Source organism: Xyrauchen texanus, chromosome 11 (assembly GCF_025860055.1).
Source record: "Xyrauchen texanus isolate HMW12.3.18 chromosome 11, RBS_HiC_50CHRs, whole genome shotgun sequence".
Classification (NCBI taxonomy): Eukaryota; Metazoa; Chordata; class Actinopteri; order Cypriniformes; family Catostomidae; genus Xyrauchen; species Xyrauchen texanus.
The window spans coordinates 29,967,559-29,980,461 of record NC_068286.1 but is presented as its reverse complement, the minus strand read 5'-3'; the positions used below and the strand labels follow the sequence as shown (position 1 = coordinate 29,980,461).

Genomic DNA, 12,903 nt, shown 5'->3' with positions numbered 1-12,903 from the left:
GCATCCAGGAACTACACAGGGGCGGAAAGGCATCTTTAGAAAGACGCGTCCTGAAAATGATGTTCAACGCCCCCGTGTATTGCTCTTTTAGTGAAATCTACTCTTTTAAAGAAAATAAGTCTTTTAGAGTTTTTTCTCTGCGCTGTCGAAGTGCCCAGGGGCAAATTGCACTGTGTGCAAGGAAGGAGAAAGACGCTGTAAAAATGTTGGCTTATAATTAACCCTGTCACAAATAATTGTCCTACAATTCTGTAGAAGATACATATGAGATTACTAGGGATTTTTTTTTTTTTTTGGAGACAAGAAAAAGCCTAAATTTTCTCTCCATTTAATGTTTTTGCTGTCAAGGAGAAACTATAGATATATTAAAGAGATCTCATTTGTGATTTTCCCTCCTATGGGGAGTGACAGAGACACTCTGCCAGTAAGAATATAAAAAATCCTTCACAGATAATGCCAGTCTTCTCTGTCTGTGTCTTTTTTAAATCTCGCCTGAACGCCCACTTGCAGCTGTCACTGAACTGTCTTACACTCGGCTGCAGAAATCGTGTTTCTCTCTGACTCTCGCTGTCCATGCTGTAGCATTATAAGCTAAGAGTCGAAGAGAATATGGAACCAGAGATAAAAACCACAGCCTTGATGAGTCACACCAAAGGTACACACAAAATGCAGAAATAGACAACATTCCTTTAAAGTCCTACTCAGCAACTTGTTTGTAACTACTTACTTGTTTTCCATTCCATTCAAGAAATTACTCCATTTAATATGTTTATTGGAAGTCCCTTCAGATAAAAGATCTGCTAAAGGACTGTTTAGACCAATTAATTTGAAAACGTTTAAAATAGTTAGACATACAATGTTATGTCTACGTGTGAACTATGTCCATGTTACCTATATTTAATTAGCAGAATGCATGTAAATATGTCCTGATTCTGCAGTCCAGGGGAGTCAGTTCCTCAAAGCATATAATTATTTCTAAAAGAGCATACGAGCAAAGTGGAGCAGTGTGACACTCCACTCAATAACCTGCTCCATGCATGTGCGCTTCGCTCAACTGCTCACGGCCCAAGTGAAATTTGAAATTTCTCTGTAGTATACTTGTTTCCTAGGTGCCACATGACAATGTAATTTATGCGTTAATTCGGAAGAGGTCGGCCACATCAATAATGATACTGAGAAACGTAGTCACTAAAATGAAAATTAAGAATATTAAAAAGTTAAAGGAGACCTATTATGCCCCTTTTTACAAGATGTAATATTAGTCTAAGGTGTCCCCAGAATGTGTCTGTGAAGTTTCAGCTCACAATACCCCACGGATCATGTATTATACCATGTTGTAAATGCCTCTTTTTGGGTGGATCACTGTATCTGCTCCAGCGTGGAAAAAAATTGCGGAGTGTGTGTAGATCACTCAGTGGAGGATCTATGGAAATGGGGTGGAATCCGTCGCCAGTTGTGGATGAGGCCTGCTGTAACGTGATGTCACTTTAGAGCAGAAACGAAAACCATTCATTTTGACACTGTTTTTTGATTAATAGAAATATAATTTAAGAGAAGTGGGTCGCCTTTTAACATTGTAGGTTGGTTGTGTACACACCGGTGACTCACACTAATGTTCAAACACCATGTAAAAGCTAATTTTACACAATAGGTTCTTTTAAAGCATTCTTTGTGTTAAAATTACTCAAATGTCTATATTATAGTGGTAGAGACATGACCAATGTGTTCACGGTATCAGTAGAATTTTATTATGGTAAAATCTGGCTCATTGTAGTAAAACCCTTAACGGTTGCCATTATCTAAGCATTTGCATAACACTGTCAACCACCCTAGCAACTGTATGTCATCATGCTAAAAACCAGTGAAAACACCTTAGTAAGTCCATTGCAACACCCAGGCAACCACTCACAACACCCTATAGCAACTGTATGAAGTAGCAAACACACTAACATCCACTCAGATAGGGCTTGGCAATATAGCCAAAACTTTTCTCATGATAATCTTTTTCATATTGTTCGATATCGATATTTATCATGATATACATTTACACAATGCACTTTCTTTTTTTTTATTTCAAAGTTGACGGTAGAAAAGAAGAAAAAATTCATTCTAAACAGTCAAAATAGTTTCTACAAAACTGCACAGGGGGTCCAGAGATGGCCAAACCAGTGGGGTCTGCGGGATCTTTTACCAATCTTACCGTCTTTTACCGTTTATCAATTGAAAATTAATGTTAAAAGATCATCTGTTTGTTCTGAAACAAAGTGACAGCAGTCCAGTATTTGTTGGAATATTTTTACATTAAAATGAAATATTTTTTATATTTCTTTAGATTCAGATACCCAAGTATGGGGCATAGAAGCCATTGTGACTGTGGAATGATGCTGCTGAATAGAACATTTAGAAAAATTTGTATATTTTCATTAAAGTGAGAGACTAGTCTACCAACTTTCAATTTTAGTCTTTCCTTATCCATTCCAGACATCTAATAAATTTTCACAAAATTAGAACAGAACAATTGAACATTTATTTATTATTAGAGGCTCGTAACATGCTGATTAATAAAGATACATTTAGAAGGGAAAAACATTTTGGTCTAAAGGGTGCTTTGAAACCATGTTAACTCATGCAGTGCTTCAAGTCTACACACGTGCAGGGAAAAGAGGCAATGCGTGCGGAGCAGGAAAGGGCAGAAATTCTGCATGTTTGGTACCAGAGAACAATGTTCAAGATTACAGCGCAGAAAGATCAGCTGTTGTTCTGTCGCGCTCTTCACTAGAGATGATGAGAGGGCGCAACCGTTGTCATGAGGTCTTGCGGTGCGGATGGAATCAATCCGGTGTCCGACGTAACCTAATTGTTAGCAAGGCAGCTAGCATTAGCAAGTTCATCCAGTCTGACCCTACGTTACAACTGGCGCGTTGTGAGCGAAGCTGACAGCATTTTCAATTAATTCCTTTGAAAGCCGAGCATCATGCTCACAAGGCGGAGCAAGCTCTCTCCTAGTGCTGTGAGCACCTTTGAGTGGATTTCGTCCGCCCCAGTGGAAACGCAGCCTGAGAAAGCCGAACTGCCTGTGTTTTAGCGAAACGCAAAAGTCCTCAAAAGCTTATCATGGATTTTCTTTATCGTGATATATATATATATATATATATATATATCGTTTTATCGCCCAGCCCTACACTCAGAACATCTTAGCAATTTCATAGCTACACCCAGGCAACCCCCCACAACACCACAGCAACTGTATAGCAACATGCCAAAAACCACTGTGAACACCTTAGCAACTGCACAGCAACACAATGGCAAAACCCTAGCAACTTCATTGCAACATGAAAAAAGCCACTTAAAACATCTTAGCAACTTAATAGCAACTCCCTGGCAATCACCACTGTATAACAATATGCTCTATAGTTCAGAACAGCTTAGTAAATACACAGCAAGGCCCTGAATATCAACCATACAACCCAAGCAACTGTATAGAAACACGTTCTACAGTTCAGAACACCTTAGCAACTACACAGCAATGCCCTGACAACCAACCACAAAATTTAACAACTGCATAGACATATGCTAAAAACCACTCAAAACACCATAGATATTATGTTCCCTGTTGTCTTTTGTTTTTTGTACTGTTATTTTGAAGTTTAGTTTAGTTCCTGTTTTGGTTTTTGTAGTCCTTTGTAGTTTCTTTTATGCTGTCATGTTCACTGTTGTCTTTTGTTTCTGTGCTTTTATGTTGAAGTTTAGTTTAGTTCCTGTTTCCTGTTTGGTTTTTGTAGTCCTTTGTAGTTTCTTTTCATGATTGGTTTTCCCCTGATTGTTGCCCCAGGTGTCCCTCATTCCCTTGTTTGTTCCTTTGTGTATTTAAACCCTGGTTCTTTGTTTAGTCATTGTCGGTCGTTGTTTGATGTGTGTGCAGGAATGTTTGCTGTCCTAGTTCTCCGTTTATGTTTGCCCTGGTTCTCCGTTTAAGTTTATTTCCCCCTTGTGGGTTTTTCCTTTGTTTATTCGTTTGTTCATTTATATATAAAAAAAATAAAAGTCTAAACTGCATTTGGATCCGCATCTCCTCGTCTGCCTCGCTGCTCAAACGTAACAGAACGACCGACCACACATGGATCCAGCAGCTATTCGGGCCAAATGTCGGCTGCTCAATCTGCAGCAAGAACACTACCCACTTGTAGACCACGCTCGCTACTTCCTCCTCCTGGCGAACGCTACTGACTTCCCGGACTCTGCACTGATGATCTTTTTCAGGAGCAGCTTGAACCCCTCGCTGAGGGAGCAGGTGCCACAGGCAGCGCCCGGCTGCACTTTCCGCGACTACCTGGGAACGACCCTACTAGCGTGCAGCTCACCACTCCCTGACACACCAGCCCATCCTGTCAGCGAACAACCACCCACGCCTATGGCTTCCCTTGAACCCGCACGGCCAACTTCGTCCGCCCGGAGGAGGAGGAGAAGACAGGCGTCCGCCTCCCGGCCCACGCCTGCCCCGGTCAGCGAGCCAGAGCCCACGCCTGTCCCGGTCTGCGAGCCAGAGCCCACGCCTGTCCCGGTCTGCGAGCCAGAGCCCACGCCTGTCCCGGTCTGCGAGCCAGAGCCCACGCCTGTCCCGGTCTGCGAGCCAGAGCCCACGCCTGTCCCGGTCTGCGAGCCAGAGCCCACGCCTGTCCCAGTCTGCGAGCCTGAGCCCTCTTCAGCCACGGTCAACGAGCCTGAGCCCTCTTCAGCCACGGTCAACGAGCCAGAGCCCTCGTCAGCCACGGTCAACGAGCCAGAGCCCTTAGCCCCAGAGGTCAGTGAGTCAGTGCCTGTCGCCTCAGAGATCAGTGAGTCAGTGCCTGTCGCCTCAGAGGTCAGTGAGCCAGTGCCTGTTGCCTCAGAGGTCAGTGAGCCAGTGCCTGTCGCCTCAGAGGTCAGTGAGCCAGCGCCTGTAGCCTCGACCGTCCCTGAGCCAGCGCCTGTAGCCTCGACCGTCCCTGAGCCAGCGCCTGTAGCCTCGGCCGTCCCTGAGCCAGCGCCTGTAGCCTCGGCCGTCCCTGAGCCAGCGCCTGTAGCCTCGGCCGTCCCTGAGCCAGCGCCTGTAGCCTCGGCCGTCCCTGAGCCAGCGCCTGTAGCCTCGGCCGTCCCTGAGCCATCGCCTGTAGCCATGACCGTCCAAAGGCCAGCGCCAGTGGTCATGCCCGTCCAAGAGTCCGAGCCTCCCGAGCTTTCCAGAGCTCCGCCTCCCGAGCTTTACAGAGCTCCACCTCCCAAGCTTCCTAGAGCTCTGCCTTCCGAGCCTCCCGAGCTTTCCAGAGCTCCGCCTACCGAGCTTTCCAGAGCTCCGCCTCCCGAGCTTCTTAGAGCTCCGCCTTCCGAGCTTCTTAGAGCTCCGCCTCCCGAGCTTTCCAGAGCTCCGCCTTCCGAGCTTTCCAGAGCTCCGCCTTCTGAGCTTCCTAGGGCTCCGCCTCCCAAGTCTCTCGAGCCTCCCAGGGCTCCGCCTCCCAAGTCTCTCGAGCCTCCCAGGGCTCCGCCTCCCAAGTCTCTCGAGCCTTCCAGGGCTCCGCCTCTCGAGCCTTCCAGGGCTCCGCCTCTCGAGCCTTCCAGGGCTCCGCCTCTCGAGCCTTCCAGATTTCCGCCTCCCGAGCTTCCTAGAGCTCCGCCTCCCGAGCTTCTCTGGAGCTTTCCAGAGCTCCGCCTCCCGAGCTTTCCAGAGCTCCGCCTCCCGAGCTTTCCAGAGCTCCGCCTCCCGAGCTTTCCAGAGCTCTGCCTTCCGAGCCTCCCGAGCTTTCCAGAGCTCCGCCTCCCGAGCTTTCCTAGAGCTCCGCCTCCCGAGCTTTCCTAGAGCTCCGCCTCCCGAGCTTTCCAGAGCTCCGTCTCCCGAGCTTTCCAGAGCTCCGCCTCCCGAGCTTTCCAGAGCTCTGCCTTCCAAGCCTCCCGAGCTTTCCAGAGCTCCGCCTTCCGAGCTTTCCAGAGCTCCGTCTTCCGAGCCTCCCAGGGCTCCGCCTCCCAAGTCTCTCGAGCCTCCCAGGGCTCCGCCTCCCAAGTCTCCCGAGCCTTCCAGAGCTCCGCCTCCCGAGCTTTCCAGAGCTCCGCCTCCCGAGCTTTCCAGAGCTCCGCCTCCCGAGCTTCCTAGAGCTCCGCCTTCCGAGCCTCCCGAGCTTTCCAGAGCTCCGCATCCCGAGCTTTCCTAGAGCTCCGCATCCCGAGCTTTCCTAGAGCTCCGCCTCCCGAGCTTTCCAGAGCTTTCCAGAGCTCCGCCTTCCGAGCCTCCCGAGCTTTCCTGAGCTCCGCCTTCCGAGCTTTCCAGAGCTCCATCTTCCGAGCCTCCCAGGGCTCCGCCACCCAAGTCTCTCGAGCCTCCCAGGGCTCCGCCTCTCGAGCTTCCCGAGCCTCCCAGGGCTCCGCCTCTCGAGCCTTCCAGGGCTCCGCCTCTCGAGCCTTCCAGGGCTCCGCCTCTCAAGCCTCTCGAGCCTCCCAGGGCTCCGCCCCCTCAAGCCTCTCGAGCCTCCCAGGGCTCCGCCCCTCAAGCCTCTCGAGCCTCCCAGGGCTCTGCCTCACAAGTCTCTCGAGCCTTCCAGGGCTCCGCCTCTCGAGCCTCCCAGGGCTCCGCCTCTCGAGCCTCCCAGGGCTCCACCTCTCGAGCTTCCCGAGCCTCCAAGGGCTCCGCCCCTCAAGCCTCTCGAGCCTCCCAGGGCTCCGCCTCTAGAGCATCCTACGGCGCACCCTCCCTCGGCTCCACCTCCAGAGCCTTTCAGGCCTCCGCCTCTAGAGCTGCCTACGGCGCCACCTCCCTCGGCTCCGCCTCCAGAGCCTTCCAGGTCTCTGCCCCTAAAGCCTTCCTCGGCTCCGCTTCCTGAGCCTCCCACGGCTCCGCCCCTTGAGCCTCCAGAGCTTTCCATGGTTCCGCCTCCCTCGGCTCCACCTCCTGAGCCTCCCGAGCCTTCCTCGGCCCTACCTTCCTCTGCTCCGCCTCCCTCTGCTCTGCCTCCTGAGTCTCCCTCAGCTCTGCCTCCTGAGTCTCCCACGGCTCTGCCCCCTGAGCTTCCAGAGCTTTCCATGGTTCTGCCTCCCACAGCTCCACCTCCTGAGTCTTCTACGGCTCCGCCTCCAAAGTCCTTCTTGGCCCCGCCCACCACGGTTCCGCCTCCTGGTCCACCCAAGGCCTCACCACCTGAGTCTGCCACGGCTCAACCTGCCTCTACTCCACCCACAGTGTCTCCCACGGCTCTGCCTGCCTCTGCTCCGCCCCCAGGGTCTCCTGCGGCCTTGCCTACGCCTCCTTCGGCGCCGCCACCCAAGTCTGCGACTGCTCCGCCTCAGAAGTCCTCCTTGGCTCCGCCAGCTCCCCTAGTGTCCAATCTTCCTCCCAGGCCCCCTGAACCAGCCCTTGCCCTACGGCCACCTCCTAGGCCACCTAAACCTGTCCCTGTCCTGTGGCCACCTCCCAGACCTCCTGAACCGGTCCTTGTCTTGTGGCCACCTCCCTGGCCTCCTAAACCTGTTCCTACCGGTGGAGGCTCCCCAGGCCACCTGACCCTGGCCCCGTCTCACACCCCCATAGACTGCCTGCCTGCCCTCTCGGCCTCCCTGGTCTACCTGTCGGCCCCTTAGCCTTACGTGGACTGCCTGTCTGCCCTCTTGGCCTCCCTGGTCTGCCTAATTGCCCCTCGTGCCCCCGTGGACTGCCTAATTGCCCCTCGTGCCCCCATGGACTGCCTAATTGCCCCTTGTGCCTCCTTGGACTGTCCCTCACCCCTTGGACATTTATTTGTGTTTGTTGTTCTTGTCATTTTCTTTAGGACCATCTGGAATCCGGTCCTTTTGAGGGGGGGTTATGTTATGTTCCCTGTTGTCTTTTGTTTTTTGTACTGTTATTTTGAAGTTTAGTTTAGTTCCTGTTTTGGTTTTTGTAGTCCTTTGTAGTTTCTTTTCATGATTGGTTTTCCCCTGATTGTTGCCCCAGGTGTCCCTCATTCCCTCGTTTGTTCCTTTGTGTATTTAAACCCTGGTTCTTTGTTTAGTCATTGTCGGTCGTTGTTTGATGTGTGTGCAGGAATGTTTGCTGCCCTAGTTCTATGTTTATGTTTGCCCTGGTTCTCCGTTTAAGTTTATTTCCCCCTTGTGGGTTTTTCCTTTGTTTATTCGTTTGTTCATTTAATAAAAGTCTAAACTGCATTTGGATCCGCATCTCCTCGTCTGCCTCGCTGCTCAAACGTAACAATAGAAATGGCATAGCATCATCCAGTCAACCACTCACCACACCCTTGCAGCTGTATAGAAACATACTAAAAAACACACAGAACACCTAAGCAAATTCATAGCAATGCACACGCAACCCCCACAACACCAAAGCAACTGTATAGCACTATGCTAAAAACATTCAAAACACCTTAGATACTGCATTACAACACCCAGTCAACCTCCCATATTACTCTAGCAACTGCATAGAAACATGCTAAAAGCCACTCAGAACATCTTAGCACTCTCATAGCAAAGCCCTAGCAACCACACACAACACCCTAGAAACTGTATTGCAACATGCTAAAAGCCACTTAAAACATATCAGCAACTTCATAGCAACACCCTGGCAACCACCACTGTATAGCAACATGCTCGACAGTTCAGAACACCTCAGCAACTACACAGCAATGCTATGGCTACCAACCACATCACCATAGAAACTGTAAAGCAACATGCTATGCAGTTCAGAACACTTTAGCAACTATGTCCTGGCTACCAACTAGATCATCCTAGCAACTGAAAAGGAAAATGCTATCCAGTTCAGAACATCTTAGCCAGTACACAACAATGCCCTGGCAACCAACTACATCACCCTAGCAACTGTAGAACAACACTGTAGCAACTACGTAGCAATGCCCAGTCAACCAACCACAACAACCTAATAACTGTATAGCAACATGCTGAAAACCACTCAGACCTCCTAGTAACTACACAGCAATGCCTTGGCAACCACCTACAACACCCTAGCAACACCTTAAGATAATGCCGGCAAGTTTCATGGGCCCCAATCACATTTTCTTCCAAAAATATATTCTCCAAAAATCTAGTTTACTATGCAATCGGTCTTGATACTATTCTATGCTCTGTATTTTCTTGTATGTTGTATATTTTTCTTTACATTGCAAGTTTTTTTGCACACTGTTATCTATTGTACTCTACTATAATTGCCCCCTGCATGGGGATAAATAAAATGTACTTAGATCTACTTACATATTGAATATACAGTATTGTTATTGTGAGCATATGTGTGTGTGTGAGCGTGACCATTACTCCAGCTATCTTTTGCTCTGCTTGGCGTTTTCCATCCCCAGTGAGCAGGTAGACATGTACTGTGCTCTTCAGACATATGCGCTACACGCAACATACTCCTGCGTCGCCACATAAGTCTTTTAATCCTCCCACCACTGACAATCCAGCCCACAACTCAAAGAAATCTCTTAATTATGGCACTTAACATAGCACAAGACAGCAGCAGCCAGTGCCGCAGAGCGCATAATTCACTGTGCCGAGAGGCCAGACCTAAAAAACACTGAGTGTGAAAAACGGATGAAGATGGAATGTTTTTATACCCATGATGCTCTGTGAAGAATTACAAAGCAGGGCTCTTGAGAAAGCCCTTCAACAAAGTTTCTATACCACTCTCGAGAAACCCCTTTAGCAAACAGTTACCAAAAAAAGGAAGAAATTCAGTGAGTGGCAGAATTTCAAGAGCTTCAAGTATGTTAACATTCAGTCTCGAGTGGAGTAGTAGGGTATTTTTAAACACTAACAAAATATCACACTCAGTGTCTTACAATCATGTATCTGAACTTGAACATGATAAGAAAAGGATGTACTGTATTCCCTTGTGATTTGTATGGATCTGTTCTAATGTGTTTCTGTGGCTTCTTTTCTCTTTGTTCTTTCTTGTGGGTCCCTTTGTGAGTATCTTTTAAGTGGACTTTTGCACACTTCTATATTCAGTGATGCTCTGTATTAACACAAACACACACACACACACACACACACAGAATGTAAAGTTTTTCACTCAATGAAACCGTCAGGGATGTGGCCTTGATCCACAAGTAGGTCTTTTTATCCAATACTTCACACTGCAACAAAATCAACTCTTCTACAGTGTGTCCATATTCGCCATGAGAGAACTGGCTTGAATTGAGCTGGTTACAAGTTTGCTGAAAGGAACTTCCAGGACTTTAAACAAAACAGCTATTCACAAGCAATGAACACCAACAACACTGAATAGATTAAAAACCTCTATTTATTCTAAATATCGACTTTCACGTTCCCATAATTTCTCATGCATTGTAATAAACAGGAACAGTCAGATCTAATTGGAATGTGTTCTTGATTTGTAAGTTTTTTTAATGAACCATTAAATAGGGTGAGAAACAGTATTCTTCTAAAACTTGACTTGAGCACATTTGTGTTTTCAACCAAATAGTTTCAACTTCTTTTCTAGAACAAATGGTTAAAAACAAATAATACAAAATTGAATATAATCTTATTAAAGGGATAGTTCACCCAAACATTTTAATTGTATCATTATTAACTCACTCTCATGACATTTCAGATATCTATGACTTTCTTCTGCTGAACACAAAGATTTTTACAAGAATATCTCAGCCCTATAGGTCCTCACAATGCAAGTGTATATGGGCCAGAAATTTGAAGCTCTAAAAATCACATAAAGTAATAGTAAATGTACTATTAAAAAGTTATCCATGAGACTCCAGTGGTTAAATTCATATTGTTTGGGAGAAAAACAGATTAATATTTAAATACTTATTTACTATAAATATTCCTTCCTCCCCAGTAGGTGGCGATAAGCACGAAGAATGCAAATCTACAAAAACAAAATAAAAAGAATGTGAAAGTGGAGATTTACAATAAAAAAGGACTTTCTAAGCCACACCTATCATACCACTTCTAAAGATACAGATTAAACCACTAGAGTCATATGGATTACTTTTATACTGCATTTATGTGCTTATGGAGCTTCAACATTTGGTCACAATTCACTTGCATTGTTAGGACCTACAGTGCTGAGATATTCTTCTGAAAATCTTCATCTGTGTTCTGCAGAATAAAGAAAGTCATACATATCTGGGATGGCATGAGGGTGAATAAATGATGAGAGAATTTTCATTTGTGAGTGTACTATTCCTTTAAACACGAGATAGTTGTTCATGTTGTTCCAAACCAACATTACTTTTTTCTCTTTCATAGACCACAAAATTATATATTAAGCAACAAGTAGCATATTTGCTTAGTAAATTAGAGCAGGTAATGGAGATGGTCATATTAACCTATCCTTTTCATGAATACTGTTGTACTTCTTCAAAATGTAAGAATAGCCTACAAACAAGGATCTGTCGATTCCAAAGATGGCTACCCTGTTTCTTACTTTCAGAAGAAAGGAAAGCACAAAGGCACTTTGAAAACTGGCATGAAAGCAGTTTTGTAAAGAGCATTTGAACTATGCCTATGACTGACTAGGTGACAAGGCAGCTGTTTCAGACACAGCCAATGAAATCAACATACAGTACTATTCATCCAAATCCGATCATAAATGACAAATGGTGTAAAACTTTCAAATCCACAATATCAAACCAAAAAAATACAAATATTGCACAAAGCATTTCTGAATTATTCTCTACAATTCTGACATCATAGTAACTTTAACATGGAGACTTGCTTTCAAACACATTTTCAGTAAGGAAAATCAATTTCCACGGTAAATTCTGGATGGGTACACTAAACCGGACCAGAACTCAGGATTAGTGCACAGCGCTCTACTCCCACCTGTCGTTCTGCCACAGAAACTGGATGCGTCTTCGACGCGACAAGACAACTAGAACGCTCGCGTTCAATCAACGAAGTTGTCGGTGCTGCAAGCGTCGTAAAAACCTCTAAACGCGCGTGCCGTAATTTAGTACGCGCTCTTCGTACTTTACGACCGTTATTAAACATTATAGTGCATCTAGACTTAAGTTCATCAAGTTACACAGAATTTAACAGCCTTACAAAAAAAAATTGAGTTGAGACGAAAGCAATAATGCGTTATAAATCATTTTATGATAGGCTATAACGCAAAAACGAAATAACAGAATGTTAAGGCATAGGCAAGTAGGTATTGGTTATCTCACAAAAAAAATAGGTGGACGAACGAATTATAAAACTGTCATTAGATCGCTACGCTCCTGCGTTAACGAAATATTTCGAACACCTCGATAGGGGAACGTTTGCAGATGACGTACTCATAACAGCTCCTGTCGATCATCCTCATAAGATGCATGTTGCTGAACTGAACGTTAAACTACAGAGACAGCGCGAATGAACCATAATGTGTCAATCATAAATAAATCGTAAATTATCGTAGCGAGACGCTTCATTTTACAAGTCAGCAGTGAAAATAACACATGTTTATTCTCCACTCAGACTCTTTCAAGTTGAAATAAAGCACAACAATTCATCTGTCATCCCGGTCCATCAATAGTATCCGAAAAGTCACGTTTCCCTCTCAGTCTCGACCGAGGACACATCAATGGCGAGGTCCCCAACTTGTGCCCGCTGTCTGTTTGACCGCCCACAGAAATGTTGAAATAGTATTTTTTTTATTTTGTTTTTACCTTCAGTGCCGCAGACCAGCAATCCGAGCAGACAGGTGAATTTGAGCATCATTTCAGCAGGTATAGTCGGGACGGACGGACAGCCGCTTGTGTTGCAAGTTGAAACCTCAGTGAGCCGTATGAAAGTAGCGAATCTCTCTCTCTCTCTCTCTCTCTCTCTCTCTCTCTCTCGCGCGTGTGTGTAATTATCATTTTGTGGGGACCAAATTTCCCCATAAGGATGGTAAAACACGAAATGTTTGACCTTGTGGGGGACATGCTG

At 46.3% G+C, this 12,903-nt stretch overlaps 1 protein-coding gene across 1 annotated transcript in view; it reads right to left on the bottom strand.

The window, feature by feature from the left end:
- LOC127651341 (neural cell adhesion molecule 2-like) overlaps nt 1-12,693 on the bottom strand; it is a 356,390-nt gene extending 343,697 nt beyond the window's left edge. Inside the window, exon 1 of the mRNA XM_052137120.1 lies at nt 12,642-12,693. Within this exon, the coding sequence (XP_051993080.1) occupies nt 12,642-12,693 (52 nt within the window). The remainder of the gene's footprint in view (nt 1-12,641) is intronic.
- Between the last annotated feature and the right edge of the window lie 210 nt (nt 12,694-12,903).